The 20551-nt window shown below is 41.0% G+C and overlaps 1 protein-coding gene across 2 annotated transcripts in view; it reads right to left on the minus strand.

Annotated features, from left to right (window-relative positions):
- Window positions 1-821: 821 nt before the first annotated feature.
- Window positions 822-20551, minus strand: part of LOC126109900 (uridine phosphorylase 1) — a 125851-nt gene continuing 106121 nt past the window's right edge. For both annotated transcript variants that reach the window (XM_049914989.1, XM_049914990.1), the window contains exons 6-7: window positions 11832-12025; window positions 822-2248 (exon numbers count right to left, since the gene is read on the minus strand). In XM_049914989.1, the coding sequence (XP_049770946.1) occupies window positions 2063-2248; window positions 11832-12025 (380 nt within the window). In that variant the 3' untranslated portion in view covers window positions 822-2062. The remainder of the gene's footprint in view (window positions 2249-11831; window positions 12026-20551) is intronic.

A 20551-nucleotide genomic window follows, 5' to 3' on the forward strand; every position in this document is an offset into this window, starting at 1 on the left:
AAGCAGTTGCACGGTGACCAATCAGATCACTTTCAACATCCAATGAAATACTGTTGCGACATTGATGTGTGTGTTGTTCAGAGTGATAAAGTGCGAGTCTTGCTGTCAGGCCACTGTGTAGTACTTCGCTCTTGGGCATTGTACGATTGCAGTGAGGTCGAATGAGTGTGAAACAATGGGCGTGCATGAATCTTTAAAAGCTGCACAGTCAGGTCGTAACTGAGTGCTATACAAATTATGGGCCTAATTTTCACGTGGAATCGACCAACGGGCTGATACCTTGCAAGTGTGCTTTTTTTCTCTCTAAAATATGTCAAATTGGTGATATTCTCTTGTAAGTAAACAAAATTGGAATGTGGCAACACCTGTGCACATCTGTACCTAGGTGGAACAAAATAAAATCATATTTTTCCATAGGTAAACACCAACCTAAGTAATACTTGGAGGTCGTGTTTCTTATTTCACGTGTTCACCACTATCGCCACTAGTTTTATCTGTTCGTATCTGAGTACCTACTAATAGTCCCAAAATGTCAGAATACTGACAAAATTGAAAATTGTGTCCACAAGCCTCTCACACATGGTCTTAAGCTGTTTTATGGGCAGTAATTTAACTGCTACATCTCTAGAGTAGCAGAAAGCATGTTTGGAAAATGGAAGTACTTTTCCTAATATGTGCTGCAGTTAAGAGCATATGAAATCAGAGGACAGGACTCACATTTTTTTAGGATATGCATATTTTCAATTACTTCTGACATAGAGCTGTAAACTACAAATAGAAATGATAAATGGAGACAATATTTTCATTAGATTTCAAAGAAATTTGTTTTTTTCCCATATATTCTGGTAATTGCCATTTACAAAAAGGAGCTCATTAATTCAAGACACAAGTGGACTATCAATCAAGCAGCATATTTGTGTCACTAAGTACAAATAACTAATTTCTTTCTTTCTATTTCTTCACAGGTTTAAATACTGAAACTGTCTATTTACATCCTTCATGACACAAAATTTACACATTTCGAACAAATCTAATAAATACATTTTTTCAGTCTCTAAATAATGCACTTGCACATATAAAAATGCTGTACAATTAGAAACCATTAGAACAACTGGGGTTGATAAAAACGAAAGATTTATTTTTTGATCACTCTGGCAATCGACCCTGGGCTTATTGTGCACCAGTGAGCAGATTTAAGGCATTTAGTACATCTCTGCATGTATATGGCAGTTTTATATAATGTCATCCAGAGAAATTGCATACACCAGAGCAAACTCATACATCTCATGAGCCACAGTTTTTTTGTTACCTATTGTAACATTAATACTCTCCAATTTTAACAAGAAGTGTAAATCCTATAAGCATCTAGCTTGCAAAAACTACTTTACAACAACACATGACAAACAACAAACAACTTTATTTAACACCAACTTATGAAACTCCTCATATAAATGAGTGGGAATGCTGTAGCTCATCTCGCACTGAACACACGGTGAACAGTAATATACGAACTACTGTACACCGTGCAGATAACAGTATAAAAAGTGAAATTATGCACTAGTCTAAAACAATCACCCAGTTTTGAAACACAGCCTTTTAAAGGAAAGCATTAACATTTTACTTGTCTCATATTTTGTATATAGTTATCCTACAGTCTACACTATACATTAAACAATGGCATATAAATAAGTCAGATGACCGCTACACAGAAACACAAACATTTTTCCCTAAGCCTAACAGCACATGTGACCACAAGATTCAGGCCCACACTTCACTTACTGGTCTCTGTCCAGTTTCAAGAAAATAAAATACGCCACTATCGAATGAACATAAATCTTTGGAATTAAAAAGCAAAACATCCACAAAAAGGATGCTGCATTTTTATTTTTGCTTTTATTTTTTTCTCTGATGTCAGTCCTGCAAGAATTCAGCTGCAGCCAGAATGTTATCCCCTCCGATCCAGAATGTCACCCCGTCGAGTCATTCCAGAAGCGGAGGAAGATTCCTGCGCCACGTGTTTTGTGCTGCAGCCACAGACGGGACTCTGATCGACTGACCGCAACTAGTCGTAATTCTCGGACTCCTGCTGCACCAGCTTGAAGCGGCGGGGGCTCTTCACACATATGGACCCTCCAAACCCCTCAAGTGACAGCCGACCCTTCATTGTCAGGTATTTCTTGATGAAGCGGGTCACCAGCTTCTGTGGTCGCAACTGCCATTCGTCGAGAACTTCCTTTGGAGCCAGCACCTACAACATTTATTTATTTATTTTTATTTCCACCTACATACATAAAAATCAATGTGTGTCAGTGTGTGTGTGTGTGTGTGTGTGTGTGTGTGTGTGTGTGTGTGTGTGTGTGTTTTGGGGGGGGGGGGGGGGGGGGGGGGGGGATGGGGGGGCCTCTAATCTTGTCTTCACAGGCCATGCATAGGGGCTGAAGTACAATTCTAGATTCCTCCCTCAATGATAATTATTGCTACTTTTTTAAGTAAGCTTTTCACAGGAGAATTGATGTCTATTTTCAAGTGTCTGCCAGTTCAAGGTTTACAGAGTTTCTATACCATTCTCACATGAGTGACACAAACCTGTCACCATCTGTGCAGCCCTTCTTTGCAGATCCCCAATTGTATACTGCATTTCCCCACTATCCTTTCAATGAAACAATATCTGCAAACTGCCTGTGCTACAACCGAGCCTATGTGATCCATCTTTTTCATGCTCCTGCAAACTGCTACATTCAAGAACCTACAGCAGTTGATTCATACTTGTTACAACTCACTGATGTAGTCATAGGTGAGATAGGTGAGGTAACTCCCACATGTTACCACATTGCTAGGTATCTACCCCCCCCCCCCCCCCCCCCCCCCCCCTGCAGTGGCTACCAACCACTGCTCAGCCAGCTGCCAGTTGAAGTACATGTGGTTGACATGTGACTGTGCAAACAGCATTGTACTATTTCCATCTTCTGCCTCACCACTTTATGTAATCAAGGCTCATCTGCTAGTCCGTAGTGTCTGTTACAGAATCAGGCACTAGCAACTGCATCCACTTCCCTGTATTGAGTCAGTGACACAAATGCAAGTTTTAAGGCTCACAGTGCACCAACTGGTGCCCATTTGAGCTACGGTGGCTGACTTAGGTCCGTGCCTGAGCTTCACACATCACTTCACTAGCTGCACCGAAATCTGCCTGTTCTTGTACTCTAGGCTACAACCGTCTTTGATCTACTACTTGAGTTTGTTTGGATGACTGTCTTTGGATCAATGTTTGCCAGTGCTTGTACTTTTGGTGTCAATAAATAAATGATACTGTATTGCAGTTTCTTTCACTGGGTAGTAGTCACTTTAGTAGGATACGTCTCACAGAAAAAGTATATTTTGAGTGCATAAGAAAATACAAATTTACTGATGCAATTAAGTAATTTACATGTTATTTCAGTGTAAGTTACCTGTGATTTTGCACGAAATATGATGTTACTTAAATGCCCTCCACGACTAAGGAGACACAGTCTCAGTCTTTCTATGAAATTTTCTGTAACTTTTCGGCATACTTGCACCTTTATTACTGAAACTCTATGCTTAATCTCAGCCTTGTAGTTCTGTGAGTGATCGTGGTTTGTTGTTGTGCACAGAAGATTTCAAATACTTGTGAGAAAAAAAGCAAAGAAACAACAGTGTCTAAGTCACAAGAGCTGGGTAGCCAATTCACTGTCGTGAGAAATCTCTCGTAACAAATCCATTGCTGCAATTGATGTGGGACAGGTTGCACCACCTTCATTGAAACCAAACCTCTTCAGCATTCACACAACCCAATTCAGACCATAAAGCCTCTCAACATATTGCAGTGGCATTCACCATCCACTGTTAATGCATTTGCACCATCTTTGAAGTAGTATATTACAGTTATGCCCTCAGTCCGAAAGTCATATTACACAGTAAATTGCTGCAGCTGCAGTGTCTTCTCCATAGATTAGATTCACGTTTTTTGTACACCAAATATTTCAGTTTTGCTTGTTCACAAAGCCTTTCAACAGAAAGTATCCTCATCAGGGAATATTATCTTCCTGAAGGAACTGTTGTCCATTCCGTATTTTGCATGCACCTAATAGACAAATGCCTGAAACTTTTCGTGGTTGTTTGGCTTCATTTTTTGTGCCAGTTGGATTTCATTTATGAATAACTGACTGGAGATTATATATGACTTCACAATAGGTAACTGCACCTGCAAAAAGTCTGTGGCTAGTGTTAATATTGTCTGCCAGTTCATTATATATCACATGGATGGCAAGGGCCTCAATGAATTTCCCTGGAAATCCTTAAGTTACTTCTACATCTGTTAAAGACTCAATCCAAGATAACATGCTGTCCTCCATTCCAAGAAATCTTCAATCCAATCACAAACTCGATTTGATGCTCTACATCCTCCATCCTTTCTGATGCCCTTTACCCAGCCAGTGAGGACTGATATAGTATTTACATGGAGAAGCAACCAGATCCATGTAATGCCTGTTATTAAGATGGGGTTTCCACTCCTAGAAGCATTTTGAAGCTACTGCCAGCTCCTCCTCTGGGGAGAAATCCATGTACTCCTTCTGTCTGTGTCTACTGTAATTGAATGGTCAAACACGACATCATTTTTCAAAGTGATTGCACGTCGTTTAGCTCAGGCAGGATATCCGTTTCCACCTGAACCCACACAATCATGCGGGTTCGGTTTTTATTTTTTTACGACAAACTGAATCTCTCGCCTCGCTTCCAACCGACCTGTAACGATCGTGCAGGTTGTGGGCTACGCGTTTCTCACGTTTATGTTGCCATTCGGCACAAACAGATTGCAGCACGTGTTGTTTAAGTTGATCGAGAAGTGAGCATTGTGCCGGTGCCTGGTTAGTAGTTCATAATTAAGTTAAATTTAATTGTTTCGGCGATTTGCTGGATCTGGTTATTTGTAATAGTGTGTACAACGTTGTGATACTGATAATTATTAGTAACTTTATATCTTTGCACAGTAATTGTGCGTTACATTTGTACTAGCACGATTGTGCAGGTTGGGTGTTGACTGTGTAACTTTATCCTCGAGTGGGTGTTGTTGACTGTGTCATTGGCCTCCCTATATTACTGCTTTTCATACAGTTTTGAATGGGAAAGTTTTTATGCACATTCCCGTTATTGTATACAGGTTTATCGGACAATCAAATCCGTTCTCTATTAGAGGATTCGGATTTGAGTGGCATTTCGTCAGATGAAGACGACGAGTTTGTTCCTTCTCCTTCAAATATTCAGCAGGCAGACGACTCGTCTGACAATGATTTGAGTGCCGAAGAAGTTCCTGAAGAGCGCAGGAGTTCACACAGTGTCACAGAAGGTGTCAGACCTCTGCTTTTTCGGAGATCAAATTTTGTTCAGAAGTTTCATCCACCAAACATTAATTACAGTCCTGTTGAGGTCAGTGACAAAGAGGTGCAATCTGAGTTACCTATTGCGTGTATCATTCCCATTTTCTTACTAAAATATCTTCTTTTTAATTCCAGAGTCCTTCACCAACTGGAACTCCTGCTGAATATTTCTGTGAATATTTCAGTGAAAAGTTTTTTGAAGAGGCGGCGAAATATACAAATATGTATAGTGTTGCAAAGACAGGGAAATCCCTAGGGACTACAGCTCATGAACTAAAGGTGTTTTTTGGCATAAATTTAATGATAGGGTGCATAAGGTATCCTAGGCTACCCATGTACTGGAAGAAATCTATTTCTTTATCAGCTATTAGTGACACTGTGTCTAGAGACTGGTTCCTTGCACTCAGGAATAATGTGCACTTTGTTGATACTATAAAACCACCTGAAGAAGCGAAAACTAATAGACCGTGGAAAGTTCAGCCAGTGATCGACACAGTAAGAAGAAGATGTCACAGTTTGCCTTGTAGCTTTAACCACTACAGTACTGATGAGCAAATGATCCCTTTTACTGGACATTGCAAACTGAAGCAATATGTTGAAGGAAAACCAAGGCCTGTAGGTCTTAAAAACTTTATCATGACCTCAGCATCAGGTACAGTGTTGGATTTTGAAATTTATCAGGGGGCTACTACACCTCTGGGTGATAAGTCATTAGGATTAGGCCTTTCTGTTATTTTCCGACTAACATAGACTCTCCCACAAGGAAGTTTTGTTTATTTTGATAGGTACTTTACCACAATTCCTCTCTTAGCAAAGCTTAAGGGAAAAGGAATTGAGGTTACTGGCACAATAATGGTAAACAGAATTAAGAATGTTAATTTGAAAGAGGGAAGAATGAAATGAGGAGAGTGTCATTCATATGTTAGAGCAGATGAAGATGTAGTAATTACTGAGTGGCAGGACAGTTAGAGGGTCATAACAGCATCGACTTGTGCTGGCATTGAGCCAAAATGTAAAGTTCAAAGGTGGTGTAAGCAGGAGGGTCACTATCTTGATGTAGGTTGCCCTTTTGTAATTCAGCAGTGCAATGCCAATATGGGTGGCGTAGACAATCATGACCAGCAGGTTGAGTGTTACCGAACGTGGTTCAGAACCAGAAAATGGACACTCAAGTGCTTGCTGCATTTCATAGACCTTTCAGTGGTCAACTGCTGGTTTCTCTACAGAGAGCACTGTCGTGAAAACCAGACTGCCAAAAAGAACATTATGGATCTGTTGAAATTTAGAATGTATCTAGCCGAGGCTCTTCTGTCATGTCCAGACAGAAAGAGGAGAGCTAAAGAGTTTGAAACTTCGTTAGATGATACGTTAAGTACCTCCACAAAGGCAAAAGTTTACAAACCCCATCCGAAACCAGGTTCGGACAAGTGATACGATGGGTATGATCACTGGCCGACAGTGGATGATATTTCGTCACCACGAACATGTCAATATGAGCGCTGCAGTTCCAGAACAAAGACGAAGTGCATAAAATGCAATCAGTACTTATGTCTTGCAAAAGGAAAGGATTGTTTCAAATTATTTCACGAAAAGTGAAGCAGTCTGAACCATGACTTTGTGTTACAAAATAAATAAATAAATAAATGTATTATTAATTTTTTTGCCACAGAATATGATTTGCAATCTATGTAACTTTTTTATAATAACTAATAAATAAAAGTAATGAAAGAATAATTTTTTATTCATAAGTGTTCCTCAGGTAACTTATAATATCAAACAAATAGCAGGAAGTCAGAGAATAATTTTGATAAAATAAAACCTGACCGTCACGATTGTGCTACTTGTTTTCCCACTACATTTTTTTGTGGAAGAGTTTTTTTTATTATTTTTCCCAGTGTCTACTATGCCTAAGTATACAGAGAATTCAAATTTATTGTCCGCCGCTCGTGGTCTCGCGGTAGCGTTCTCGCTTCCCGAGGACGGGGTCCCGGGTTCGATTCCCGGCGGGGTCAGGGATTTTCACCTGCCTCGAGATGACTGGGTGTTTGTGTTGTCCTCATCATTTCATCATCATCCAGGAAAGTGGCGGAATTGGACTGAGCACAGATTGGGTAATTGTACGGGCGCTGATAACCACGCAGTTGAGCGCCCCACAAACCAAACATCATCATCATTATCATCATCATCAAATTTATTCACCATTTTCAGAAAAAAGGTGTTCGGGGTGGAGAGGCATATGGGAACCTCTCCAGTATTTACCTACCTGGGTGTGCAAAAACCACAGCCAGGCTGGCCGGGACACTATTAATCAACAAGGTGGATCCAGTCTGGGTTCAGTGTGCTTCTGCGTGTCCCTAAAGTGGGTACTTTAATGCACTCAGCTACCCAGGCAGATCATTTGATATTCCATTACATTATACAATAATGAGCATTGATGTGAGACTGAGACAAATGCTATTTTTAAAATCAAGAAACACTATCCACATGATGTCCTCGATCCATGGCATTCACGATGTCATGTAAGAAAAGCTCAAGTTTTGCATAACTGATGTTTCCAGAATCCATTCTGGTTATGTGTGATCCCAAATTTGTTCTAAGTTTCTACATTAGAAGACTAGCAATGATACTGCCTCATAGTTTTGTGGGTCACTTCTTATAGCTTTGCGATTGCTGCTTTCTTCCAACCACAGCACACAGTTTTTTGCTTGAGGTATTTACAGTATATTACGGTCAGATGATGGGCTAAATCATCCTTACATTCTGTATAGAATTGGTAATGATTCCATCGAGTCCTAAGGGCACTGTTCATTATTAGTGTTTTTAGTTGTTTCGCAATGCCACTAATACTGTGTTATAACTCCAAGTTGAACAAATATATTTCAAGGACGACGCAATACTTGGAAGTCACAGATCAAGTAAACAGAGTAAGACGTGTGTCCTTTAACAGTCCAATCATAACTGAGTCCGAGTGTAGCGGCCGCTGGCCGCTTAGGTGGCGCTGCTGCTGCATGGCTGGCACACAGCGCCACATGTAGAGGACGTGCGTAGCTGCGCGGCGGAACTTTGAAAGATCGGCGAGTCACAACATACTGTTTTCTGTATCACTATTGTATCCAACTGTGCGAAACTTGAAGTGGATTAGTACTCTCGGATCTGCCTTTGCAAAGGAATATTTGATTGCATAGTTCAGCATTTCTGTTATTGCTTAGTTACGCTCAGCTTCTATTCCTGTGTCATCCAGAAACATCTGGACACTGTGTCTGCTACAGACATCATTAAAGTCTTCATTCATTTCCCTTTTGACAGCTGAACATGTTTTACTTAACATCTCTCTACATAAAGTCCTATGTTTTATTGTACACCTATTGTGCAGTAGACTCAGTTTATTTAGAAGTTTGCTTACGGAGATGTAGGTTCTCTCCCACTATGAATTTTTCTACTAAGTACACAGGTATCATGTACATGATATCAGTTTAAATGCAGACATCCTCAGAGATGTCAAGTCTATAGAGACATCCTCAAATATATGAGGGCTATCCACAAAGTACATTACATTTTCGTTTGTGTCCATTAGGGGCGGGGCTAGTGCGGCCATCTTGATGTGATGGCATTCCGACCGCTCAGTCGGCATCCTGCCGTGCTAGTGAGAGGTTCGTGCTGTACTCCGTTGAGTTACTGTGACAGTTTGAAATGTCAGTGTTAATTGAAAATGCCGCGAAGTGTGAAGTGCGTGCTGTAATAAGGTTTCCGACTGCAAAAAACTGTACACCGATAGAAATCTATCGGCAGCTTTGTGAAGTGTATGGGGACAACATAATCACTGAATGTGGAGTGCCTCAATGGGTCATAAAATTTAAAAATGGCTGAACTAACATTCACGACATAGAGCGAAGTGGAAGACCCAGCATAGTGACTGCTGAACTTGTCGAAAAAGTCGATGCCGCAGTCCATGAAAACCGTAATTTCACAATAAAGGAACTCTCTGAGTTTTCCACAAATTTCACAAAGTTTGTTGTACGAAATCATTACTGAAAAGCTTGGTTACCACAAGTTTTGTGCAAGATGGATACCAAAAATCTTGACAGAGATTCACAAAAATCAGTGAATGGCTGCAGCGTTAACGTTTTTGGACGCTTACGAGAAAGATGGCGACTCATTACTCGATCGCATCGTTACTGGTGACGAAACATGGGTTAAGCATGTGAACTGCGAGACAAAATTGCAGTCAATGCAGTGGGGGCACACAAATTCCCCCCAAAAACCCAATAAATGCATGCAGACAATGTTGGCAAGGAAGGTGATGGAGACTGTCTTTTGGGACAGAAAAGGTGTGATTTTTGTGGATTTCCTGGAAAGAGGCACTACAATAAACTCTCAAAGGTATTGCCAAACTCTGCACAACCTTAGAAGAGCAATACAAAACAAGTGCAGGGGAAAGTTGGGCTCAAAGATCTTGCCGATTCACGACAACGCCCGGGCCCACATGGTAAATGCCACTCGTGAAGTTCTCGAATCTTTCAAGTGAGAGTTGTTTCCTCATCCGCTGTACAGTCCCGAACTGGCACCGAGCGACTTCCACATATTCCCAGCAATGAAGAAGTGGTTGGCTATGCAGTGTTTTGATGACGACGCACAGCTTCAAGAAGAGGTAACCACGTGGTTGAAGGCGCAGGCGGCCGAATTTTATGACGAAGGAATTTCCAAGCTCGTCCATTGCTACAATAGGTGCCTTAATTTGAATGGCAACTATGTAGAAAAGTAGTATTTAAGTGTGGCTTTCATCTGTATATAATAAAAAAAACTTCCAATACTTTATTTATTTTTAATTCCAAAACGTAATGTACTTTGCAGATAGCCTTCGTACAATATATTTCTGCCATGAGCTGGCTACCATATTACCAATGTTGCTATACAAATTTCAAGTCTGCACTTAGTTCTTTGTTGAAAGTTCTATCTGTCAGCAACAAGCATCTGCTTCAATGAAGAAGCACTACCAGAGTCATAGTTTTTTATTTATTTATAAAATTTTCTATTTACCTCTCATATAGTTTTCTTATTAGTCATTACAGTCCAAATAACTAAGGGATGACATTTGGTCAATAATTATGTTCTCTGCAATCATTTTAAAGCAGTATTTTCACCCATCTCCTACACTGTACCAAAGCTACTAGTCTGGTCTTAGTTTAACGAACCTCAACATCATACTGACCAGAAGGAAGTCATCCTCTTGTGGTATGAAGGTTTCATATGTGTAAAATATAACATTACAACACTGCCTTTTGATATTTTAAGTATTAAAAAGAGTAGATATCATCATGCACCCTGTGTGTGTGTGTGTGTGTGTGTGTGTGTGTGTGTGTGTGTGTGTGTGTGTGTGTGTGTGTGTGTGACATGACTTTGGACAGTGGAGACTGGAATGCACTCTCAAATTCTGAAAAAAATCAAGGACAAAATACAGACAGCCAATTGTTATCTCCAACTTGTACAGAAACCAGGCTGTACTTACAAGAGTCAAAGGAGGGAGGCAACAGTTCAGAAAGGACAGGTAAGGTTGAATCCATGTTATTCAATATGCAAATAGAACAGTTATCAAAGGAAAATAACAATTTAAAAAAAATATGAATTAAGGTTAAGGAGAAGAAATAAACACATTCGTGCTTCCTGATGACATTCTCATTCTCTTACAGACGGCACAGGACATCAAAGACCTAATGGATAGAATGTATAATGTTTGGTAAAAGAGATCACAGGGCGAACATCAACAAAAATAAAACAAGATTAATGAAGAATAGTCTAATTAAATTAGGTGATGATGGAGGAATTAGACTAGGAAATCAGATCCTGAATGTAAAAGTGTAAAAGACACATTCTGACAATGGGAGGGAGAGGGGGGGACGGGGGAGTTCAGAAATAGTGAAATATGTAAACACTGAACATATATTAACTATGAAATCTTTGCTGAAAGTATTCATTTGGAGTGTAATCTTGCACAGAAGTGGATGAAAAGCAGTACCAACAAGAATAACAAAGGAGCTTTCCACATCTAGTCTTACAGAAGAAATGTGAAGATTAAAAGGGTAGGAGTAGATTGGATGACTAATGAAAGATACTGCATTGCACTGTGGAGAACTTCACTAAATGAATGGATAGATTGATAGAACAAATCTTGAGGCACCGAGGAACTTTAAGTTTGGTAATGGTGGGAATTGTAATGCATAAAAATAGAGGGACACCAAGGCCTGAATATAGCAAACATTTTAAAGTGGATGTAGGTGGAGATAAACAAAACGTACACTGTGTGTGCACTTGCATATGCACACCTGCGCACGTGTGGTTGTGTGCATAGGAATGTGCGCGCGTGAGTGTGGGTGTCTGGGCATTTCTGTCAGACCACATTCCAGGCAGCTACAGACACAAACGAATCGCCACACTTACCTGATCGCCCTTGAATCTGTCCATGAGGGCGACACATATGACCGCCGCCTTGATCCCGGCGTGGTGAGTGAGGGCAGCGAAGGAGAGAGATTCCATCTCAATGTTAACAACTCCTGCCTTATGGATTCGACTCAAGAAGTCCATCTTGTCCTTTTCTGTGAAGTCACAGAAGGCACCGTCCAGTCTGCCTTGACCTGCAACACAGAAGCCCGTTCAAACAAATAGCCTGTGACCAGAATTCAAATTATTTGTAACGAAAGAGCATTTCAGGAATATTCTACATTGCACAGATAAGAGACTCTGGATTTGGAAAAAGTCAATAATGAGCATTTTATGTGGAAATAATTCAGTAGAATGTTGGATGCTGTTATGTGCAAGATCATCATACTGATACGGAGAGATAAGAAATACATTCCAACAAAAGTTTATTTTACATAAGTTTTAAGAATTTTGTTGAACAAAAGCACAACCAACACAAGCCGCCACTCGGTGCACTGAGCCGAGAGGAACGTCCGAGGCCAAACCTGTAGGATTTCTATACACGACATTTCACAATTAGTAGTGGCCACCTTGGGTGCAAGTTGGGAGGGGTGACCTACAGCTAGATTTGCATACACTGTTAATTACAATTAGTAGTGAAAACGAACACAGCTGAAAGGGTACGATGGAAAAGAGGGGGTGCTTGCGCGGAACAGTTTTCTTGAATCAGTTCTGAGTGTATTGTTCATGTTGTAGGAGGCATTGTCTAATGTGAAGCTCTTTATTCAGTCTTCTACCTCCACTATATATACTACAGGATATCTTACAATGACACATGTACTCTGGTACGTGACTCCTTCCTTTACAAATGTTAACTGTCATCTTTCTAATAACAACAACTATTATTCAAGACTGTACTTTGCCCTCGTATCACAATAAGATAGTGTCATACTGTTAAAATGTATCAATGGGAAGTGACAACTTGACTATCAATTAATGTATTAGGAGACAGTAAGGTATTATGAGAATTGTTACAATGAATGGAAACATTATCACACATTTAACATCTTATGAGTACTAAATATACACTAATCAAAGTGGAAATGAAGAAAGAGCCTTCATTAAAACATAAAAGCAGGACACTGGGAACCAACAAGCAATATCAACAGAAGAAAAAGTAGTTCCTATTCTCCAGTTCTTAAGAACTCGAGACAGTTACTGTAGTCTTAAGCACATGATCCAAATTTCACTCATTCTCTAGCTTGTGCCCTCTTTACTCCGTTGTTATCTGAAGGAAGTAAATAAGTAAAGAATGTATCCCCCTTCTTGCTTCCCCATTTGGAACAGTGTGTGCTTCATCAATTTCCTGACAAATGTAATTGTTTTGTTCCGCATTTTGTGTTGCGAATCTCTTGGATCCCACACCACTTGCTATCCACTCCTGTCATTTTTTTGCTTGTCATTCCCTTAGCTCATAGATGTGGTGGTGGTGGTGGTAGCAGTGCTAATAATAATAATAATAATAATAATAATAATAATAATAATACCTGGCTACCTAGATTCGAAGATTGAAAATTCCTCGTAAACCTTCGTGTGTTGTGCACAGGCCTGTCTTACCACAGGCATCGGAGCATATTTTATTTGAAAACTACCAATGTAATCCTGCAAAAACAAGGCTCATCCAGAAGGTACAGAATGTTTTGGTGTAATTAAATAAAAACAGAAGATATCTACATAAAATTTTATTTACAAAGTTATAGTACTTTAGTTATTTTTCGACATAGTCATCATCATAGCTTTCAAGGCACTTACTGTAATATGGGACCAGTTTTTCAATTCCCACATTATTCTCCTCTACTGCCAAAGATATGAGCCAGGAAGCCATTGACTGTCTGAGGTCTTAATTATTTGCAAACTTTTTTCTACCCAAAAATTCCTTTAACTTCTGGAATAAGTAAAAATAACTTGGTGCCACATAAAGCATGTAAGTTCTTGCTGTGTTGGTGCATAATGACTGATGATCTCCACTCTCATCTTTGTTGTACACACTTGACTGAATGCACTGAACCATTTCCTCTTGAAGGCCCATTCACTGAACTATCACCACGGACATTCTTTATTTGCTTATAAATTTTGATAGGCCTAACATTTTGTGCATTTGGAGCACAAACAGCACTACGCACTTTGCATTTGGCAGGATTTTCGACAGATTTCACCCTTTCGAAAGATTACTGAACAAAGAGAAGTCATCACTTGGCAACAACACTCTGCTTAGACAGACAGAAGAAGGAGCTAACTGGAATGCTTGTGATTGCAGTTGTGGGGTATCAGCATTGGGCATGGAGAGCAACCATTCTTTACTTCATGGGTGACATTCATATTAAGCTACAAATAGGAGTTGAACAGCAATTATTTATATAACTGAGGAAGCAACAGATTTTTTTATTTAATTTTTTAAATGTATTGGGTTTCTGCTAATTCACTAGATTATATTTAGCTGGGATAAGCACAAATAATATTAAGCAATATTCATTCATTCACTCACCCATCCATCACATTCCTAGAGCCCATCAAGAAGGAGAATCTTCAGAAATGTAGAATGAGTCAATGATACATTATATGTACATTGAAGGTGAAGGGGGGGGGGGGGGGGGGGGGGGGGGAAGAGAAGGGATTACTGATGTCAGCTGCATCAGGACATTATGCAGAATCAGCGACGATTAGTGACAATGTGTACCAGGATTCGAATCTGGGATCTCCTGTTCACTAGGTAGGTGCATTAACCACTGTGCCATCTGAGACACATTGTTATAACTGCACAGACAATCTTGGCATGCCTTATGGCCGGCCTTCATTCCCACTGAGTACCATCTCTCTGCAGTCCTGTCCATTTCCTCCATGCTTGCTACTCTGAGATTCTAGCAGGAGGTCTGACGTACTTGTGCATAATTGAGTCAAGGATACATAGAGACAAAGACATCATCAAAACTTAATTTGTATATTAACAATGTGCTTTTACTACAATGCTTAGTGCCATTCACACTTGTGACATTCAAATTTAATACAGTAAAATATAAAAAACTGATAGGTGCAAAAAAGCTGTGGCATCTAAAGTTCCAATGCACAGTTGCTATTTATCAGCTATTAGCATCTTAATATTTACTCGATTACAACAATATTTTTCAATTTTTTTTTACACCACTGAGTCCTACTTACAGTACATTATTACTTTACATACAATTAAAAAAATTGCTAATTGCCATGTAGCTAACAGAACCTTTCATTCCTGAGTCAACATATTCAGATAATTTGTAGAAAGGGAGGTTTGAAGAGAGATGATCTTATTTGGTACAGATTCCCAATTTCTTGCTTAAAGTCAGACAGGAGCCTGTTTAATTTCTCATCAACAGAGTACATAATTCCATTCTGAACCCTGGACAAGTAGGCAGAGGCTACATGAAAATCATTGTGTGTGTGTGTGTGTGTGTGTGTGTGTGTGTGTGTGTGTGTGTGTGTGTGTGTCTGTCTGTCTGGTACTGAAATTGCATACATCACAGTTCAGTTAAAATAGATTTGTATTAACAACACCAAAAACCATTAAGGGAAAAAATGTATTGTGAAGCAAGTATAAGAATTCTAAGATCCTTAAAAAGCCTGTTATTACGATGTTCATCATCTACTTCACGTAACTCATTTCACATCACCAACAGTTTCCTGCTCGATGGGAAACACATAATATGTTGAATAAATTAACCAAATTTCTTTAGTTTTAAATAGCATATGCTACTGTTATACTGTTGTGGATTTTTCTCTTTTCCTTTCATATTACTTCTACCTTGAATGTCACTTGTGGGTAATTCTCCTATACAAATCACTATATATGCTGACCTACTACAATTCTTCCGTATTTTTCGATTAAATAAAGGTATCTCTAGTTTAGAAACGCACTTTTTCATTTGTGCAGAAACCTGATGAGTTTACACTGTATTAAATAAAGTCTTGGTACGTGACTATGGCCTGTATATTAATGACATGTCATATTTTTTCCCTTAACTTTAGGGTGAATTTTGCAACAAGTTATGCATGAATCCAGATACAATAGTGTAACAAATGTATTTTTATTGTGCGTATAAAGTCATATTTACATCTTCTTCAGCAGTAGGGTCATGTTTCAGCCAATGTTTGCCTTATCGTACGTTTAACAACAGAAGAATAAAAACATGAAAATGTTGCTCAGTGACTACATGTCAGGTGTTAAGCTTCATTTATTAGAACTACTAGACAAGCAGCATTAACACCCCAGTCAGTTCGGCAACGTTGTTGCACAGGGTCAACAAAATGCTCTCAAAACCAAAAAAGGCAGCTTCTGACGTAATAAACATCACGCACATGGTCATACTATTCTGTCTGAATACAAACTGAGTCTCGTTCAACATTAAAGTGCTCCAGCAACATGAAGCATGAAGTTGTGAGATTTTGTCTGTGATTTTGGAGGGAAGTTCTTCAGCACTGGTGATAGTGGTGGTGGTGGTGGTGGTGGTGGTGGTGGTGGGAGGGGGGAGGGGGAGGAGGGAAGGAGGGCTATTATTTTGTAAACTGTGTGAAGTTAAAGTTAGCGGAGAAAAGTACTTTAATGTGGAATGACACTGTAATACTACCAAACACAGTAGCGAGAAGTTATGAAAATGACAACAGACAAATGCTGTTAACTGGATACACAGGTCCATCTTCAACTGTGCAATCATTCTCCATGGACTTTTGTGAGATAATGCAGTCTTACAACTTTGCGTTAGAGAAGCTGAAGAATCCACACCTCAAACAGTTCTTGGAGAAGTACACAACATACACAGTTCCAGATGAATCTACATGGGAAAAGAACTATTCATCCGTGTGCTATGAGGAAGTGTCAACAAAATATGAATTAGTGCCGCTGACCAAAAGGTCTGGGTGTCCACAGGTGAAATGATCAATGTGGGTGGATGTTATGTTCCAAATTTTGTCGTTGGTGTTCTAAAAGTTGACAGACCTGGAGAAAGCTATGTGGGCCGGATGATGTGAACAGAGAATGTTTTGCTGCTAGTGACAGATGATTCATGGCTTAAGCAACCAAAGGGCTTCAGATTCACTAACCCAATATAGTTTATGACACTTACCTTGCACACATGTTACACAAGCTGCAGAAGAGATGTGATCAAATGACCCTGATCTGGATAAATTAATTTACTGTGGCAAGAAAAGCTATGTGAAAGCTCTGCTACAGGTGCAGAAATTCAAGGAACAAGTATTTACACTGCCCCCACCCAGTACGTTCTTACACAATGGGGTTTTGATGATGATGATGATTTGAGGTGAGAGGCACTCAACATCATGGACATCAGTGCCCTGACGAAAAGTCAGCATGCTAATCTCGTGGATGGGGATGAAGGCTGTCCCCACATGCGGAGCAGTTTACAATGTTTTAAAGTCTGCCTCCCTTCCCCACCAATTTAGGGACGAGGCCTGACATTTCACAAAATGTTCCCACTCTTGTAACGCTGGAATCATTATCACCAGGGATGGTGGGCAGATCTCCATCGAGAATGAGGGCTGCCCTAATAACAGTACGTAGGACACACATTGCCAAAATATGCTGAACTGAAAGTGGCACACCACAAACTTCACAGATTGGTGGATCCTCCAGCCAGAGAAGGCATACGTTAAAGGGCTATGATCAATGTGCAGTCTGGTAAGCAGAATCTCCTTCCAGCAATGAGGCCGACACGGTCCGTCACGCCTCTGTGGTCGATTTGAGCGACAGCAGTTTGTTTTCTGTCACCTGCAACCATTCAGTCTCCCACTAACACAGGACGCATGTGTCAGAAAACGAGACGGTGGTGTGTAACGGGATGGGACAGCAACATCCTGACATGCTCCCTTGGCAGCCTTGTCGTTTCCCTGTATCCCGACGTGGCCAGGTACCCAGCAAAAGATCACCACCTCATTGCCATGAGGTTGGAGCCACTGTAAGGAGTGAAGTGTTTGCAGTGCATTAAGAGAGTTGGAACAGACAAGAAACCTCGCACAATGATGTCTGTCAACCCTCTCTGGAGCCACCGGGATGCCATGTAATTCCACAACATAATTTGTAAATTTTTCCAGAAGAGACACTTTAAAAACCCTATCAGGGAAAACAGCAGAATAACAGAGGACATTCTCTTGCTGGGATCCGTCTGTATAAACAACGATAAAACTGTGTCACGTACTTAAAATGGACGAAAATAAAGTTGTAAAAACATAATCTGGAGTACGAGATTTCTTGTACTGTGTCAAGCTTAAAATCACTTTGGGCCTCTGAAGACACCAAGGCAGCAATGTGTTCCATCTCTGGCTGTGTATTTTGATGCCTGATAGATCCAGGTCCCTGCAACTATCCCAAAAGTCTGGCTCACACAGGGCCGATTCCTGAATTGCCGTTCGAAGGTGGGTCGGACCACTGCACTAAACATCAAGACTGAGGTGACGCTGAGATTTTCGGCACCTGTCGCCCAATCCAGAAAGGTGGTTCACCAGCCTCTGCTCACAGACTGTGACCTGGACTGGTCCAAAAGGCTCCACTTGATATCCGAATGCCCTCTTCGTGGACAGCAACTAACATCTTGAGGTAGGAAGTAGGGGCTAATCTGTAGACCACACTGGCATAATCTAAACATGACCAAACAAATGCCCTATAAAACTGCAGGAGGCAGGTTTGTTAAAATTTCCATAAGCACAGTTAAAATTGACACATGTAGTCTTCTCTAGTGAGAACTGAAAACCAGTTGTCCTGTCGCAGGTTTCCAGCCACGGTCAACAGTAGCTGCCTCATTGTCGTCGTAAGATCAGAGGAAGAGTAGAAGATTCCAAAGTCATCCACAAACAAAGATCATTTTGACAGGGCTGCTGACTGCAGAGGAAATCCATTTGATACCAATGGCAAATAATGTGACACTGAGAACACTGCCTTCGGGGACCATATTCTCTTGAACACAGCAGTCAGACAAGGCATCGCCAACGCGATATCGAAAACGCTGTCGTTGAGAAAGGATTGGATAAGAAGTGGCAGGCATCCACGTAGTCCCCATTCGTGAAGTTGGCAAAGATGATGTACCTCCAAGTAGTGTCATATGGAGTTTTCAAGGCCAAAAAACACACAAACCAAACAATTTGGATGTAAGAAGGACTCCTGTATCGCTGTCCCCAGTAGAATTAAGTTTGCCAGGGTGGAATGGTAGCACCCAAAACTGCACTGGAAACAGCTCAGGAGACTTTGGGATTCTAGCAGCCAGACGAGGTGGCAGCAGACCATTTGTCCAAGAGTATTACCCATACAACTGGTAAGATCTACACTCCGGTAACTGTTAGGGGCACTACGGTCTCTGCCTGGTTTCCAGGATGGAATTAATACAGCCTTCTTCCGAGTCATGGGGTACTGCCCATCAAACCAGATCTGACCGAAACAAGGTAGGAGCTGTCCTTTTGCTTCAGGGTACAGATGAAGCACGGCATAATGGATCTCGTCAGGTCCTGGGGCAGTATCTCTGGTTACAGACAAAGCTGATGCCAGTTCCCACATGGAGAACAGAATGTTGTAGAATTCCTCATTATGTGAGAAGATATTGCACTTCCTCATTCCTGCAGTCCTACAACACCTGAAAAGCAGGAGCTTGTGTGGATGACATAGGGACAGTAAAGAAATGTTCAACTAAAACCTGAGCCACGTCTTCTGGCGTGTCTACCTACCAAGACACCATTGCTTGACAAGGTCGTAACGGGATGCGTACTGCCCTTGCCGGAAATCCATCGTGTCGAGTCTCAAACTTGTGCAGTGGAAGTGTACCGATTAATAGAATTCACGAACTCCTTCGAGGAAGCCCTCTTCCATTCTTTTATCACTTGCCTCACACGTGCTCTCGCAGATCTGAAGGCATCGAGGTTTTCTGTAGTCGGACAGTGAAGTTCCGCACAGCTGTTTGTCTGGCTCCGATTGCCAATCGACAGTCGCCATTCGACCAAGGTACAGGCCATCGTCTGAGGTGGTACTAGACCTAGGGGTGGATTCTGCAGCAGCCCGTTGGATCTCACAAGTGATGTGGGCACCTTCTCCTGAGCACAAGCCTGTTGTTCAAAAATAGCCTGTCGACTGTACCTCAACCAATTTGACCTTTGTATCATCCATCTGTACGGTAGCCTGTCAGCCAAGTCGGCAGATAGATCCGATCTGGGAAGTGGCCACTAGAATGTAAATCTGTAGCCACTTCCCACTGAAATGAATCTGGAATAGCTGGGGAACAAAAACAAAGGTCAATGGCTGAGAAAGACACTGCAGCTGTGGGAAAGTGTGTCTTCTAACCCGCGTTCAGAAGGCAGATATTCTCAGAATGGACGAGTTGTTCGATCATCTGACCCCTGGAGCAAGTGTAACCCGAGCGCCACAGCACACTGTGTGCACTGAAGTCCACCACAAGGAGGAATAGGCGTGGGAGTGCCCGGAAGAGTCTGCCAGTGCATCTGCGTCCAAAGCATCATTAGGTGGAAGGTACAAAGAACACACCACGATATTAAATGGTGTGATAACTAATCACAGCAATTGCTTGTAAGATCGTGCTAAGAGGGACAGGTGGAGTGGCATCTGTCATCAGTGAAAACAGCCACTCCACCTTTAGCCCTGTCTCCAGTAGGATCATCCTTCCTGCACGGGTGGTAACCCCATACCGCAGGTGTGT

This window comes from Schistocerca cancellata, chromosome 12, assembly GCF_023864275.1.
Source record: "Schistocerca cancellata isolate TAMUIC-IGC-003103 chromosome 12, iqSchCanc2.1, whole genome shotgun sequence".
In the NCBI taxonomy this organism is placed as follows: Eukaryota; Metazoa; Arthropoda; class Insecta; order Orthoptera; family Acrididae; genus Schistocerca; species Schistocerca cancellata.